Here is an 18087-nt window from a genome sequence, read left to right as displayed (position 1 = left end):
ACCTTGGGAGTTAGAATAGGATCTGCAAACAAAACTTGTCCCTCATTGCCAATCTCCCAACCGATTCTAGTGTAAAGCACATAATGCAACAAGTCTTCCATAGCATCCCAATTTTTGACAATTCCCCTTACAATGGGATCAACAGTGATATCTTGAGGGTCTGTCTTATCTGCATGTTCATCATCCTCCACAATGCCTTGCATTTTAGTTGGAATTATCTGCATCCAAAAGTCAAAATGAAAATCAGATGTAGCCATATCCAAGTTTCTTCCAAATTCAAACAAAGAAACTGCGACAGAAAATCATGTGCCAATTATACTTTTAAGTTGATGAATAACCAAGCAGGCAATCTTTCCTTCAACAAAACTAAGCTGATATATCCTGCATATACTTTTAAGTCTTTTCCAAACAAAAAAATATACCATTATGAACTAAAAGCAATTTTCAAAATCATCGCGTAATCATTTCAAAATCTAAACTTAAGTAATAAATGAAATCAGCAAATGTTTGTGCCCATAGTCATGTACTGGTTTGAGAAGGTATCAAAAGTGGAATTTATGAAACTGTTTAATCACATGGCTGCAGATTGCAAGAACCCAGAATTCATTTGGAAGTTATTATTAATTTTCTAACCCCAAAGAACAAAAGCTCAAAACAAAGGATATTAAGAACTAATCTAACAGCCTCTGATTATACAAAACCGCAAGAAATTTGAAAACACAAAGTAACAGATTCAAGAATCGCCATGCAAAAAGTCCTTTGAAAACGCAACAAGCTATAGACACTGTCGTAAAAAGAATGCATCTCTTAGGCATAGCAGAATGAAAAAAAAGGATCGTATGAATGTTCAAGAAAAAGAAAGGTCATGGAGGTTCGGTTGAAGACAGGAAGGAGCTTGCTGGAATCTTAGCTGGGAGAATGTGCAACTCACTCAGTGAAGCAGATATTCTTGCCTGGAGCCCTAATCCAAAGGGGAAGTTAACAGTGGCTTCAAGTTATCAGGAACTAGACAGGTTGGCTTTTAGTAGGGCAAATGTACCTTGGGGGTAGCAAGTGTGGAACAGGATGGCTTGGCCTAAGTGTAACTTTTTCTTGTGGTTGGTGGTGCATACCAGATGTCTCACTTGAGAGAATCTCAGGAAGTGGGAGTTTCAAGGGCCTTCTATTTGTGTTTTGTGTGGAAATAGCGAGGAGACTAGTCTTCATCTCTTTTTCTAGTGTTCCTTCTTCTAGGGATGTTTGGCATTGGTAGTGGGGAATTTGGAAGCATACCTGTGTTCATGTCCTTGGTGAAAGGTTGAGAAACTGCAAGAACAACGAATAGGATACCAATATACATCAAACAAAAGCGTGAGGCTTTTGGATGCGTATTGGTATTTCCAGCGGAAACCCAAGAAAAGTTATTCCTTTTTAAAAAAAAAAATCAGCAAGACACTAGTCTTCAAACGAAAGCATGACGCTTCTGAATGCATTCGTGTCCCCAGCAGAGTCGCCAAAAAACTGTTGGTTGAAAATTTTGTACACTTGGGGAAATATACAAAATTGTGGTTTCAACCACAGCATACGAGTAAAAACTCTCCTAATTAAGAGAAGGCTCCCCCTATCTAACTAAAACTGAAATAAAAACAAGATGGGACAGTAGTCTTCCTTCTTTCTTCAAGAAAGACAATATCCTTTTCTCTTCACAGAAAAGGATAGCGATTGAATATGAACAGCAGTAACTACTTTCAAGTGAAATGAGAGAAAGGAAATGAAGTTTCCTGAAAGCGCAAAGACTTCCGTCACTTGCTTCGGGACGGGACAGCAATATCAAGCTCAAAGACTTGACTATTGGAAGTCCTATCTACCCTTTGCTATACTAAATTTTACAACGAATAAAAGATAACAGCTCAAAGACTGGAATAATCTATTCTTTCAACACAAAGATAAGAACTAATGCAAGCTCAAAGACTTGCTGCTATTTCTTATCAAACAGTAATTTTTCCTCAAGAATAGAAGCAAGCTCAAAGACTTGCTGCTCCTTCTAGAGATTTCCTATTTTAATTAATCTTCTCTACTTGCAGCTCAAAGACTTCAAATTAGATTGGACTAAGCTCCTTTACAAACACTTTGCATAGAAGAAATAAAAAGAGTCAAACTCAAACATGTATCTCAAAGACTCAAAACTTGAGTAATCCTTCTTTATTATTCTTCAAAAACCTTCAATTCACATACATAAGCTCAAAGACTTCTTGCTGTAAATTTGGCAAAGTTTTTGCTTGCTTTCCCAAAAGATAAATATTACAATAGACCCCTCCAGTATTTATAGAAGAGGAGCCTTGAGAAAAAGGTGGGAGGATCCTAACTAACTTGAGAGATTCTCTCAACCACCGAGACTTATTCAATAACTAACTAAGACTTCATTAACTAACTAAGACTTATTCCAACTACAGTCCTAATCGGACACAACTTGTAGTTGTCTTACATGTAATTACAAAAGTGCAAGTAATGTGTAACTTGCTTTTTACAAAAAACACTTTTACATGTAACTTGTCAAAACAAAATTACAAATGCATAACTAAAACTATTTCATGTGTCTAAAGACACGACTCTAACTGCATCATCCTTTGTCTGTGATGATCTTCATGTCGCTTCAGGATGCTAGAACTTGAAGTATTCTGGATTGGTAAAGACATCTTGAACCGAAATGGGAACTTGCATCCTTATCTTCTTGCTTGGGGTAGTACTAGCTTTTCAAGAGGGAAAGGGTTGCCTTCTTCTTTTCACGTCATGACCATCTTTGTCTTGAAAGCATTCTATGCTCTCAACCATGAATTGTTGTTGTATCTCTTCTTTGTATCATCCTTCATTCTTGAAATCTTCTTGCAAAATAAGGCCCATGCCTTAATCCATTGATTTGGTAGATCGTGTGTGCAAACCGGACTGACAAGGGAAGAGATAAATTGATGCAAAAATGGACTCAAGATTGAATTTCTGGTTTCGGAAGCTGCATTACACGTGTAGGATAAACAAGAGCATTAACTTGCAATTGTGGAGAACAAACATGCAACCTCATATGTGTAATGGGTAACTACAAGTTTGCACTTGTAATTGGACCTTTAAAACTCATTTACAAGTGTTTTTTGAGTGCATTTTGGACCAATTTCGAGTTCTGGATGGCTGACCGCAGGTAGACTTTAAATGGGGAAAATGAATGAAGGTGTGAAATGAGTGGATGAAATGGTATGTACGGATGATGGAAATGAATATGAAAAGATTTTAGGAAGATCATCTTCAAGAAAATGGGAAGAACTTGATTTTTTAATCATTGAAGCTTGATTTTTGGACTAAAGAAGGTTAAGTCTTTGTCCAAAAAGGGAAGAACACTCAAAACATTCCTCTTGCAAATGATTGGGAAGAACACATCAAGAGGTAGAACTCAATTTGGGAAGAACACATCTTTCTTATTTTGAAACTTGATTTTTGGACCAAAGAAGATTAAGTCTTTGTCCAAAAAGGGAAGAACACTAATTTTCCTCTTACTTGCAATCGGATTTTTAAAACCCGAATACAAGTAAAGAAGGAGAAATTCCAAAGGGGAAGAACAACTTTACTTTACAAATTTCTTTGTAAAATGGGGAATTTCCTCTCATAAACCCATTTTTGGGGGGAAGAACCAACATATTTGAAAACAAGAAAAATGAAACAAGAAGAAAAAAAATCTTACCTTGCTCCAATCTGAAAATGCTTCTTCAACAAGATGATTAATCTTTGAAAGAAGAAAGAAAAACTCTTAAAAAGAAATTAACCGCATTCCAAAACCCTAGCAACGTTTTTGAAAAAATGCCCAAAACTGAAAAACGTGGCAGCAAGTGCATGAGAAATGGCATGGAAAATGGCCAAGACTCTTTCTAACCTCAACGCCTTAGCATACCAAGCCAAAACGATTCATAACATTGCTGATTCGTGACATTCCAAATGGCAAAAAAACGTGGTTTTTTGGAAAAACATGGCTGCTGTTATAAACCAAAAAAACAACAAACTTAACCTCCATGTGGCGTGAAAGGTGTCTAAAAATGCATGGAAATAGGAAGGAATCCTAACCGCCTTCCTCCTCCAACAAATTCTCCACAAAAATTTGCTAAAAATCCTCAAAAAACATTTTTCCTTGCAAATCGGGTTTTTTGGAACAAATAGCAAGTTTAAAATGTCAAAAATGCATTTTATAAGCAAAATTAGGTTTTAGAAAAGAAATTACAAGTAAAATTACTTGTAATAGCGAAATAGAATTCCCTTTACAAGTGATTTCACTTAAAACATGTAAAAGGGTTTTAAAATCTCATTTACAAGTTTTATTTTAACATTATAAAAACAACTTTAAGTTATAAAGACATGTAAAGGGGTTTTAAAATCCCATTTACAAGTTTTTAAACACTTAAAGTCAAGCTACTGGTAATGGGGGTTTTAAAACCCCCATTACAAGTTTTGTAAAAACTTGCAATTGGAGAAAAATTCCCCTACAAGCCTAAAAGCTTCAAGGGGGGTTTGAAAAACAAATTACCAGTTACTGGTAATCATCAAAAAATTCCCCTACATTGAAGCAAAAACATAACAAACGGACTCGAAACGCGACGAAATTTGAAACATAGCTTGGGGATGGATTGGGGATTAAGCCAGTCCAAGGATTAGGCGAAATTCTGCCTCGTGAAACGTGCCATAGATTAAAATGTTCAACCTGTAGTGACTGTTCTGAAACCTGAAATTGCATAGAAAGCTAGGAAAAGGAAGACCAAAACTCACCAAAACTTGGACAATGATGGCAAAGACACCCCCCAATGATTTGACACTATCAAATGTGAGTTTTGTACCTTGTAAAACATGCCTTGGAGACAAAAAATGACACCTTTTGGGCAAAAACTTGTAGGGGTTCTCACATTTTTGAGAATCCAAAAATGAGGACAACACGGATGGGTCTTCTAGAGGAAATCCGGGGCATGCTGGAGTTGGAGTTGGCAGGGATAACTCTTGTAATGTTATTTTCTTATTTTCAATGTATAAGGGGCATCACACCAATAATTACATGGAGGCCCTTGCTATTCTCTTAGCTCTTGAAAGAGGGTGTGCTCTTGGATGTGTTGGTGTCTGTTTTATCATCTACCAAACATTAGAATAAAGTACCCAAAGATAATTTACCCTCTCTTGAACAAAATCACCGCTTATGCTAAGATTGCTAGAAGATCATATGGCGATTCCAAGGTTTCTTTTGTCAGGTCTTGACGTGTGGATAAGCTCAATGGGGGTTGTGATATGCTGGTAATACACAAAGGGGCTTACGCTTGAATGAATTGTCAACTCTCGAACTTAGATGGATTTATCAATTAAAGCTTTCTCTCTTTCTTTCTTTTTGGGATTTTCGGGATTTAAGACTTTCAAAAAAAACAAGGAATAAGGGTTGAGAAATCTACTCCAATCCTATGAATTCCAGAGACGATATTGATTCGGTGAACTCGATAAACCACACTTTGTTGTTCTACCTCACTTGAGACAACTTACACAGTGGATGCAATCGTCAAGGGATGTGCTTATAATTGGAAGTTTAAGCATATACAAAATGGAAAGCTCAGACTAACTTTGCACAGTGAATGAAAATCATCCATTCACCAAAAGTATGAGCAGAGATACACCATAAACCAATACTTATCAAATCTTTCATTCATCTAACAACGTAAAATAAATTATAACTAATGTGTTGAAAAAATTGAAAACCTTGCTTAATCACTCAAACAATAGGGATTACAAAGCCTTAAGAGAAAGCACACATGTAATATATTATCTGAAAAATGACCTTCATGCAACAATATTAGAAAAACTTCACACTCTCCAAATGAGAAGAGGCAACCTTATATAGTAGTCTAGAAATTATGAACGACCAAGATCGAACAATGATCAAGGGCTCAGATTAAAAGTTCAAAACCCTAATTAGGGTTTCCCCAAACTCTAACAGTTAAAATGAATAGGAAGGAGACAAGTGGCGCAGCTACTATTCTCACTAAGGTGAGTGTCTAGTTTCCTTTTCTGTAGATTCGATGTACCTAGACACAAGAAGTCACACCTCCTCCATGGTGACACTTGGCAAGTTGCTAATTTGGAAGTTGACCATGTCCACATCATCAGTACAAGTGGCGAATATGCATTCCTAGTAAACTGCTTGTGCAAGGAAATTCTCATCAATGAGGAGAAAACTCGAAATTCTAGAGAAATCTCCTTTGAGAATCGTTCCTAAAACTTTAAAAAAGTTTGATTGGATTCTAGCTCTCAGATTTTCGGCATGTAGATATTTTTCTCGCACCACCTCTTGTTGCCAAATTTCTATTGCCACATGAAATACCTTATCTTGAATATACTTAACAATTTTCTCAACTTCCAAACACTTGGCTTCAGATTTCTTCAAGGTTTCAACTCTGGTTATCAAAGTAAAATACCAAGTGCTAAGGTCATATCTACTTCCTACTTGAATGACTCCTCCATCCACTAACTCCTGCTGAGAAAGCCCCTGGATGATCTTCAATTGTGGGAGAACCCTATTCTGAATTTCTTCGACTTCTTCCCAATTCTCAGATAAATCCTGAATTCTTGCCAACAAAGAAGAGGTAGACTCATATGCTGATACCAGATTTTCAATAAGTGTATCTGCATGCTCTAATGTCTCAGAAGTCCATTCCTTGGCTTCTCTAAAGGTAGCCTTCATATCATCATAGTCCCTCATGTATTCCTGTGGAGGAGGCGTAGGAGGAGCAACTGATATTTCCTGATTGAGTGGCTTCGTCAAGTGTATCACATATTTCTTCCACTGCTCATTCTCTTCTTCCAATCTCTTCCTTTTCTCTACTTCTTTGTTCAGCCTTTCCTTCAATGTATTGCAATAATCATCAAACTCCTAAACTTCCTAGAGTTTGGTACTCTTTCCAAGGTTCACAGTGGTGATCTCATAATCTTCTGGAGCAATATTATCCCGAGTTTTACCTTCTTTGGGTACAGCTATCTATACTGATCTGAATCCTGCACTATCTCTTTGAATTAAAGATAACTTCTTAGCTAGTTTGGGTGGTCTTATCTCAATTGGTTTATTCACCATAACCAGGAATGTTGTTGTGTTCTCTTCTGAATGAGCTTCTTTAGAAGCCTTAGCCTTTATTCTTTCTCTCAACCAATGTGGAATGGTCGATTGCTCCATGCCACTCTCATCAAATTTATCTTCAGTTTCCTTGGGTGCAGTGACAATGACATCAAGGAATTCTCTCGAAGGCTCGGGTTCTTCAACTTCTACAGTCTTGGCAGAATTTGGCTCTTGAGTTGGTTCTTCCATTATCTCTTCAACTGAAGGAGAAGGAACTCTTACCTCATTATCTCCCATATCAATATTCATCTCCTGTTCATTAGTTGTAGTCCTGACTAGAGCAGCGGATGCGGTACTTAAGGTCGAATAACCTTCGTCTGATTTATACCTTCTACTTGCATCTCCAATTATTTTCTTTCCTTTACCCCTCAGAGAATTTTCAGTGGATTCTTTCCTTTTCTTGGACCCGACACTTGATAAAACACCATGGTTTGAAGACATTGATTCATTGGTTCCCATGAGATCATATGTGAGATCAACACCTTTTGATCTAAGACCCTTTGTCTTCTCCATTGCCCACTATTTCGAATACTCAATCACTGGTCTCATGAGGTCGTTCAAATCAGACCTCTCAGAATCTGACCAATCAACCAAGGCAAGGGGCTCATTTCTCAATTTATCAAAGTGAGGTTGCTCAAATTCAAGATCATCCTCAAGCTGGTCTGCTACTCGAAATACTTTTGATACTCTAATCAAATTCAGGGGAAGTCTAGACCACAATCTCCTTCTGATTTCAAAGCTATCATTGCATTAGCCCAATAGTCTTCAAGATCGGGTTTATGCTCGAACATCTCTCCATCAACCTTTTTCATCCGATGAAAAGGGTCAAAATGCCTTCTGGCCTTATACTGAAAGAATGGGTACCAAGAAAGCTCCTTTTCAACACTAGTGGCAGCTTGTGTTGATGAACATGTCTCCAATCCATTTCCAACATGAAGGGGAAAAGATGCTCCTGTCTTCTGCTTCCCTCTTTGAACAATCATAAAACTTTCAAGCTTCCTGATTACTTCGAGTAACACTACTTTGTTGGTGGGATACATGGGTAACTTGTAAGGAGGACCGAAGAATCCTTGAATTCTCAGATAAGTAAATCTAGGGTATTGGATGTACCAATGCCCGAATCTACTGACCAAATCTTTAGACTCCTGAGAGAGCCTCTGATGAAGACCACCTTGGAGCGTCCTGGTAATGTGCATCATTGACTCTAAAGTGAAGTTTGATGAACATGTCTCCAATCCATTTCCAACATGAAGGGGAAAAGATGCTCCTGTCTTCTGCTTCCCTCTTTGAACAATCATAAAACTTTCAAGCTTCCTGATTACTTCGAGTAACACTACTTTGTTGGTGGGATACATGGGTAACTTGTAAGGAGGACCGAAGAATCCTTGAATTCTCAGATAAGTAAATCTAGGGTATTGGATGTACCAATGCCCGAATCTACTGACCAAATCTTTAGACTCCTGAGAGAGCCTCTGATGAAGACCACCTTGGAGCGTCCTGGTAATGTGCATCATTGACTCTTAAAGTGAAGTTTTTCCTCCAAGTGCAGTTGTGGTTAGCAATCATAAACAACAAACTGATTCTCCTTATTCCCCACTTCTCCTCTACAGGTGAGTCCTCTATATCTATAAGTTCGAGCAAGAGAATACACCAAATAAGAACTCATATAAAATGTCATGTTCTCTTCCAGGTTCTTCAGTTGGTCATCAAGATTATTGCTTATAATCTTTGCCCAATCAATCATCGTCACTCCGATAGTTAATTCATTGATGAAGTAGTACATCCAAGGCTCAAATGGTGTGCCTTGTGGACTACCCATGACTCTGTCCAACACAACTATCAGATCTCCAATATCCTTGAAGTAGGCTCTCACAAGATCCTTGGGTAGCTTAGAAGCACCCTTCCTTGGCTTATCCAACCACGAATGGTTGATATTGGCCTCATATTCCTCAACATTATCTTGATACAGCTGTGTTGCTTCCTCCTTGATTATGTAAATAGGGTTATGATATTCAGGGATGCGGAAAGCTTCCTTGATAGCAACCTCACTAATGTTTGCCAAGACTCTCCCGTCTGGTGCTACGATCTCTCGGTTTATAGGATTGTAATGTTTAGAGCATTCCACCACCAACTCAGTACACTACATCGCTGAAAGGAAGCCAGCAGCTTGTACGATTCCATTTCTCATCATCTTTCTGGCAGTTGTTGTAGGCATCAGGTTGTCCAGGCCATACATTCGCTTCTTGAATTCCCTCAAGTTGATAGTGTCTCCGACCAACTTCCACTTGGACTTCATCTTAGATTCCAAAGGGGAATCTTTATCCACCTGAAACTTCATCCTGGCTGCGAGATGTTCCAAATCTGCAAAACAATCAAGCCAACTCAAATTAAAATCTATACTTTTAAGCGTAGTTTGTGAGTTTGTTGGCTAAGTAATCTATGGTTTTCACTTTCTTTTCAATACTTAGCCACAAAAAATGGGATTTTCCACACTTGATTATTTTGAGAATCCTTTGAAAATCACGGTAATTAGGAAATTTAAGGTATGATTTTCACTTCAAAATCAGATTTTGAAAACATCAAGTCCAAGAAACTCCATTCAATCTTGATTTGAAAGGCAGAAAATAAGACAGAGAAGAAGATTAATCTATGAAATTTACTCTTTCTTTTCAGAACAAAACCATGTTAAAACCTTGATGGACTTTCACCTTTGAAGAATGAAGAAGAATGAGAAAAGAAGCTGTCAAGAACAACTTTCAGATGCTACACTCAGAAAATCAGTGGGTTTTGTCCTCCAATCAATCAGAAATTTTCAAAATCTGAATATAACTTTGTTAATAAGAGGTTGAAAACTCAGCCTTATACTTAAAACTTCCTCAAAAACACCTTCAATCTGCAAAAAACACTTCAAAATAACCTTCAACTTGCAAAAGAACTCTCAAACTTGCTCTCAATATACTCAGAACTTCGAACTTCATGTGTAAAAATGAGAGAATGAATAAGGTATTTGTATAAGAGTTCGAATTTCATATTTGGAAACACAAAGGATCTTCAAAATTTGTTTCTAATTCGCTCTTCATTCATCGAATTTAGACATTCAATCTTTAATCTTTCAAAGAAAGTTTCCAAATCGGACCTTAGTGAACTGTCATCTCTTTGGCAAGTTCAATCTTTCAATTTTCAGTTCAAGATGAAAGTTTCTAAATCCATTTTCAGTTGTAGTTCGAACTTGATCTTCAATATTTTCTTTCTAAAACTTTCCAAATCTGTCACAGTTCAAACTTGGGAATCAAATCTTAATGACATCACCTTGGAATATTCCTTTGTTTCAAACTTAGCAGGTTTTCTCTCTTGGGCAGACTTCATTAGTTTCATTCTCTTTTCACTTGAGGTAGGGCGGACTTCATTGATTTCATGTCACATAGCATTGACCAAGGGTGGACCTTGTTATGCTTCAAGGCGGACTTTGTTGAGGTTGTGCACCAAGTGTATGCTGATGTAGGGCGGACTTCTCCACACTTAGGAGCTTCTTTATCATCCATAAGGCGGACTTGGTGAAGAATGTGCACCACTTGTTTTCTATCTTCCTAAACCTTTGGGCGGACTTGGTTGACTTAATGCACCAGCATATGGGGGGCAGACTTCTTTTATCTCATAACCAAGCTTACCCACACCTAGGCAGACTTCATTAACCTCTTGCATTTCTCACTCAATCAAAGGCAGAATTTATAGATCTTGTGCACCATGAAGGCAGACTTGGTTGAGTTTAGGCCCCTCCTATCTTGCTTTAAGGCGGACTTCATTTGCATTATGCACTTTAAAATCTTTCCTAACACTTCCAAGGCGGACTTGTGCACCAAAACTTATGGCATACTTCATCCTTTACACTTCATGACCAAGGAGGGCGGACTTGCTCTAAACTTTACACTTCTCCCACATGCAACCTCCTTCACCCTTGAGCGGACTTTGTTAACTTTATGCACCTTATTCTCAATCAAGGGCGGACTTCATAGAAGTCAAGAACTTCATACATGGGCAAACTTCATAGAAGTCAGGAAGGTCACAAGGCTCTAACAAAAACCCTAGAAAGCAGGAAAAAAGGGAGGGTCCCCATTCTCAATGGGGTGATGTGTGAAAAGGTCACAACAGGATGGAGCAAGATTATTTGTGAGTCTGATTCCCAAGTGGTTGTGGATATGTTGAAAAGGCAGAAGATGGATGATGTTGATTGGCATTTGGCTGTGGTGGGCCGTCGGATTCTTAGTTGGAAGGACTCCTTAGAGTTTGTTTCCTTTCATTATGTTCCCTGAGAGTGGAATAGGGCTACTGATTGTTTGGCCAAGTGGGCCTCGAAAGGCTTGGAGGGTTGGCATGTTGGAGATTGGGGCCAACTACCCTCAGAGTATACTCAAGATTTAGAAAGGATTGTTAAAGGATTGTTAGGGAGAATAAGATGAGTTAGATCTGACCCTTTTGGGGCTGTTCTCTTATTGGTTCTTTGGTTATTTTCTCCCTTCCGGGCTTGCTGGCCCTTTGATCTGTATTACTTATTCCTGAATTAATAAATTTTTACCCCATTTTTCAAAAAAAAAAGGCAGAAAGGTCGTGAACTATTTATCTGAAGTGCATCCTTTTCAAGCCTCAAACATTTAATTGGCCATTAAGATTGGTAAGATAATTTTATTTTCAAACTAAACATATGCATTGCAATTCAGCTTTTGGGACTATGTTTTGCAATGTGAAAAGGTAACATATGTCCTCTTCCATGGCTTATAGCATCATGTGTAAAAGTATTGTAATTTCCAATTTGATGAACAGGTTATATGCAGAATGGTGTATTTTAATTTTGATATTATGGCTATGACACTAATATTGCTATCTTTCTTTTTACTGCAGGTTAGGAGAATGAACATGTATCGATTTCAATGTCATTTCCTTTGGTTTGAATGATGTATAAGTAGAAGGATGACCACGATCAAGTGGCACCTTGATCGGACATGTCTTTTAGACATGTCCGACCAAGATGTCACTTGGTCGTGACCCTTACTTATCTTTAACCGATCCATAACTAATCGGTGCTTCAAACATTAATGTATCGGTATAGTGATAACAGTGCTTATACCCGATAATGAATCGTTTTAGACATGTCTGACCAAGATGTCACTTGGTCGTGACCCTTACTTATCTTTAACCGATCCATAACTAATCGGTGCTTCAAACATTAATGTATCGGTATAGTGATAACAGTGCTTATACCCGATAATGAATCGTTTAATGCTTATGAACATACCCGATGATGAATCGGTATTATGAATCAGTTAATGCTTATGAACATACCCGATGGTGAATCGGTATCATGAATCGGTTAATGCTTATGAACACATCCGATCATGAATCGGTATTTGTTAATTGTTTCAGATAAAACATACCCGATAATGAATCGGTATCAAAGCATATAATATAAAGTAAACAGTAACAATTATGGTTAGCATTATATGTTATCGGGTTAATACCCCGATAGCATATTAATGCCGATTCATATATGAATCGACATTAGCATGCTATCGGTATTTACTATTTGTTAATTGTTTCAGATAAAACATACCCGATAATGAATCGGTATCAAAGCATATAATATAAAGTAAACAGTAACAATTACGGTTAGCATTATATGTTATCGGGTTAATACCCCAATAGCATATTAATGCCGATTCATACATGAATCAACATCAGTATGCTATCGGGTTAGTAGCCCGATAGCCCTTTAGATTGACGCTTAACATAGTTAAGTAGATCGTCAATCTAATCCATCATTATCCAATATCAATAGCATAATTATGATCAATGTTATAGTCTGATAAACATAAAGCATGAATAAGTAAACTAATAACAGAGTAGAGAGTTAGGAGAGTCTTATCTTGCAGAAGCTACTAATGCATTAACATCATGTGCATAATAACACATTCAAATTTAGAGTTCCTTAAAATTGTGTGCCAACACAACCTTGTGAATATTGATACTCTGAGTTACATGACATTGTGTACCAAGATCATAAACCTGTTATACTCTTAAGATGAATACAAAGAGGGTTTTGTTTATTTTCATTGTTGTGCAATGCTCCAAACCTCATTTGACCTTGCCTACGCTTGGTCATGATTGCTGAGAAATGAACATCTATAATATTTTTAAGTCTAGGTGTCATTTAGCCTTTGGGTTATTGATACAAGATTATTACGTGTACAAGAACACATCCCAGTAACATTCTCAAATGATTTAAATTAAAAACATGTCCCATACCATAAAGACAAAAATGAATCATGCTCCCGCCAACTTGCCCTGCTTTTTCCAGCAATTAAACTGATGCTTTCAGATTTTTGGATTTATTTCCCTGTCTACAAACTCATATATCCAAACTTGGTAATCATCAGGAAACCCTCAACATCTACAGTAGTAGAGGATAAATTAACCTGTCAAGCAAAGAAGATTTTATGGTAGATCAACAACAATATAGCAATTATGACATATTAAGGTGCTGTAAAGGCCTCCTGAAAACCAGAAAACATTAACATTGAAGTCTTTGATGTTCAAATACAAGACTCAGAGCCCAATATTTCCCAGAGAAGCACCAATCTGATCTATTTTAGCCAATGATCTCTAAAGTGAACAAAATTCCCATCTTGTCTTCTAAAATGGACTAACCTCGACATAAACCAACCCCAACAAGCAAGAAGAGCTTTAAAGCTGTTACAGGGTTCTTCAAAAAGATCTTGAAACAATTTTTTACAAGGCAGCTAACAATATTTTTTGTTTTGCAACTCTATATTACATATTTACCTTTGGTGGTACTTGTAGACGTCTTCAAAACCAACTACAGCAAGGACAGGAACCCATGCTCTAAAAGATCACTTCAAGAATGGTAGACAGCCAGCAGTAAGATTGTAAACATTTGGTAATGTGTCGTACTATAAAACTTCAATATTATCCCTGGAATACCCCCCATTGGAAGTACTCACTGTTATTGAATTTAAAAATCTTCTAGAAAGAGGATATATCAACCTAAAACATTAAAATCTATTGATTTATTCCAGCAAGCTGTCTTTCATACACTACCTTAAGCCTATATTCAAATATTTTAACAAACACCAAATCCAACTATTGAGCAGTCACTGTGATTACCTAGATACTAAGCCACCACTTCAGGTAAGTGTACGGGTGTGTGTGTGTGTGTGTGCGTTCTTTCATACACTACCTTAAGCCTATATTCAAATATTTTAACAAACACCAAATCCAACTATTGAGCAGTCACTGTGATTACCTAGATACTAAGCCACCACTTCAGGTAAGTGTACGGGTGTGTGTGTGTGTGTGTGCGTGCACGCACACGCGCGTGTGTGTGTGTGCGTGCACGCACACGCGCGTGTGTGTGTGTGTGTCATTTTATTGCAGTCAATATTTTATAGTCTTCATATTCCTGTTCATCAAAAGCATTGAAGTCTTAGTCAACATTTGGTTCAATTTCATTTGAACCACAATCAACTGGATTGTCACTCCCACTAATTGTGTCAAGTGCAGAAGCTACCTCATCTATAAAAACTTCAGCAAGTTGAGCAATTGTAGCATCTAAATCAGCACACTCAGGGGTTAGATTCCAATTCTCTCACACCCTCATTGTGTTCAAGGTTTTTATGTGAGAAGAGATAAAGGTTGGAGCGTATATATAGCAAATCCACTACTTTTTTTGCACCCAAACAATTGCACTTGACCGAGTGGATGAAGGAGTATGTTCTCCAATTCCGCTCAGTTGAAGAACTTGCAACTTGTTGAGTTTGCATGCAACATTTAGTATTTAATTTTTTCAGCATTATAAAATTATATTATTATAATTCATAAAATATACTATTAACATAATAGCATCAAATGAAAAATGAGAAAAATAAAAAATAAAAAGATACATACTTGGGAGAGAATTTAATTGAAAGAGGTTGCAAGTAAATGGAACCTTGACCATGTAGATACCGCCATTCATCAGCATTTTTCCTATATTTGTCTAGAAGAACAGAAACAGCATGATTTTTGAAGATATGAAGTGGCCAAACTTGCTCAAGACAATACTTATGTGAAAATATATTTATAATTGCAGCCTTATAGCCAGCAGCAACCTCCCCATCCAGCACCCTCCTCGATAATGAAAGTGCCTTTTTGCTATACTACTTTGGCGACAAAGAAAATGATAAGAGATGTAAGGGGGTGGACATCTTGTTTTAATAATCATTGATAATCTTTTGTAGAATTTTGAAAAATGTTTCTACTGGGTCATGTTCCTTGGCTTCTATTATTGCTCTTATTTTCTCCACCGTGGATTCCATGCCATCATAGATTTCACCAATACATGAACGATCAATATCAACATACCTAATTTTTGCAATCTTTCCATCCATCAAAAATGATGGAAACACCTGTTTTGCACCATGTATCATTGATTACTCTTAATGATGTCTCTATTGAAAGTTTCTCCTTTACCAATAAGGTGGTTTGCACCTTTTCATACCCATAACTAACATAATTAGGAGTTGTATTGCAAAGGGTCTTTGCGATATCCTTCCAATAGGGTGATCTAACAATGTTGAAAGGAAGCACATTGCCATAAATGCAACAAGCAATGCTCTGATCTAAAACCTCCCTCATTTCATTTTTAAAGCTCTTGTCCAATGGGCCTCTTTTTTCAAAAACCAAAACATTTTCTTCTCTAGGAGGTTCCTATTGTCACAAAAGTTTGCACCCTTGCCAAACTATCAACTCGGCAACCTTAATAAACATGGAAACAACCCCGAAGTGTGGGACCTTGCCCAAAGGGGTTGAATCTCCGGAGAAGGCCGGCATCCTTCTCAATCCAAGTGCAGGTGTTGAACCAACACAACACTCCAAATTCTACTTCTAAACCTATCCTACTAGCTTGCAAAGGAAAAGGGAAGAAAGAACTGCTAAAATGAAAGGTGGCGATGCACCAAGATAAGAGATGTTTCTCTCCCCACCTAGAAATGACACAAAGAATCAATCAAAATACCCAGGAGATGCACAAACTTCAGTTGCATGAATGAACCCAAACGTATGTATGGAGGTTAGAATTTGTTGAGTGTAAAAAGGGGAGAAGATTTCCCACAACTCACACCTAAAAACAAGTTAACACAGCATATACGTGAGAGAAAGCCACAAAACATACACTTACAATGAAGGTAAGAAAACATATACAACATACATAAGTTGAAGGAAGGCAAGAATGATAATTTTAATTCATTCTCAGGCCAATAGCCAAACTTACAATTGCAGAAATGCAAGAAAATATACACGTCTTCAAGAGAAGTGGAAGAGAAAAGAGTAGCTCAAGTCAGCAAGGAGAGAACCCTTTACAATGAGGCTTAACAACCTATATATAGCAAACTGGTCGCAGAGGAGAGACCAATGGTCAAGGAGAGAAAGCCTTGACCCTGGTGTGCACAAAAGAATGTCAATCAAGGAAGGCAAGGAGGTGCACAGACCTAACATGGTATGTATGGAAGCAACCTGGCCATACTCTGACAAGGCAATCCCAAGAAAAAAGTACCTCTATAAGGTGGATTGCCTAACGCTCCAAAGTTAGAGCATGCACACCTGACATTAAGGCCATCAAGTAACCATAAATAAGCATAGCCCTAGACTCCACTTGATGGCAACCCTGCAAAAAGCATTAAATGTGCCCCTCAAGCTCCATGAATGAAAGTAAACAAATCGCAATCGTTGGTGGAGCATTAAGAGCCTTGAGTGTTGATCATGTCATCTGGAAGTGTCGCAAGTCATCGAAAGCCAAATGTCGGGTCCTATCACAAGGGGAGAGGAAATGGGAACTTAGGGGTTCAAGGATTCTGGGGTCATAAGGAAAAGGCTTGGAACCTGGGGGTTCCGAGATTATGAGGTCGTGAAGGGAAAAGCTTGGAACCTGGGGGTTTCGAGATTCCAAGGTCATGAGGAAAAGGCTTGGAACCTGGGGGTTCCAAGATTCTGGGGCCATGAGGAAAAAGCTTCGAACCCAGGTTCCGGGATTTCGGGGTCATGAAGGGAAAAGCTTGGAACATGGGGGTTCCGGGATTCTGAGGTCATGAAGGGAAAAGCTTGGGACCTGGGAATTTTGGGATTCTGGATTCAAAGAAGAGAAAGGCTTGAGAAGTGGGAATTTCAGGATTCCGAGATTCCAGGTTCAAGGAAGAGAAAGGCTTGAGAACTGGAAATTTTGGGATTCCGAGTACAAGGAAGAGAAAGGTTTGAGAATGTAATGTCCCCTAATAAATAAGTTACAAAAAAGTAAATTTGAAACAGTATTAATTATTTTATATCAATATTCCATTCATTAATATAAATAATTAATATTATTTAACTAATAGTTCTTAACTATTATTTAAATAAAAAGGTAGTTCCTACGGGAAATACAACCAACTTATTTTAAGAATAAAAGCATGACACTAGATTTAACGTTCATGCCTGGAGGAGAAGATTTGATTCCTGTGTGTGTGTTATTACACATCTCGAAGTTAACTAGCCTTTCGTCAGTCATTGACTGGCCTATTGGTCTCACGATTCTGGAGAAGAATCATTGTTGAAGGAAGCAGAGTGTAATTTCGACGGGAGATCCCTTAGTGTGTGATGCGGGTATGCGTATTCTTACACGCAAATCTGCAAATGCGTTCAACAAAGGTGTGGAGGATTTGATACGGCATCGGCGCACACTACCATTCCGTGCCTCTGAAACCCGAGACATGGCATCAATGAACACCACCTTCCGTGCCTCTGTAACCCGATATCGGGTTGTAGCGGGAAGACTATTATGACCGCAGTGTGGTGTAGAGTTGACAATACCGCGAAGGAAGAGGTTTGGGTTGCTGCAGAGTAGAGATTGTCGG

General features: G+C 37.9%; 1 protein-coding gene across 4 annotated transcripts in view; it reads right to left on the bottom strand.

Annotated features, from left to right (window-relative positions):
- Positions 1-18087, bottom strand: part of LOC131071421 (actin-related protein 7) — a 173125-nt gene that overhangs the window by 134166 nt on the left and 20872 nt on the right. For all 4 annotated transcript variants that reach the window (XR_009112513.2, XM_058007241.2, XM_058007239.2 and 1 more), the window contains exon 2: positions 3-218. Coding sequence is in view for 3 of the 4 variants with exons in the window: in XM_058007241.2 (XP_057863224.2) it covers positions 3-218 (216 nt within the window). In the remaining variant the exon portion in view is untranslated. The remainder of the gene's footprint in view (positions 1-2; positions 219-18087) is intronic.

Source organism: Cryptomeria japonica, chromosome 6, assembly GCF_030272615.1.
Source record: "Cryptomeria japonica chromosome 6, Sugi_1.0, whole genome shotgun sequence".
In the NCBI taxonomy this organism is placed as follows: Eukaryota; Viridiplantae; Streptophyta; class Pinopsida; order Cupressales; family Cupressaceae; genus Cryptomeria; species Cryptomeria japonica.
Note: the sequence above shows the minus strand (reverse complement) of the source record. Positions and strands in the feature narration are given on the sequence as shown.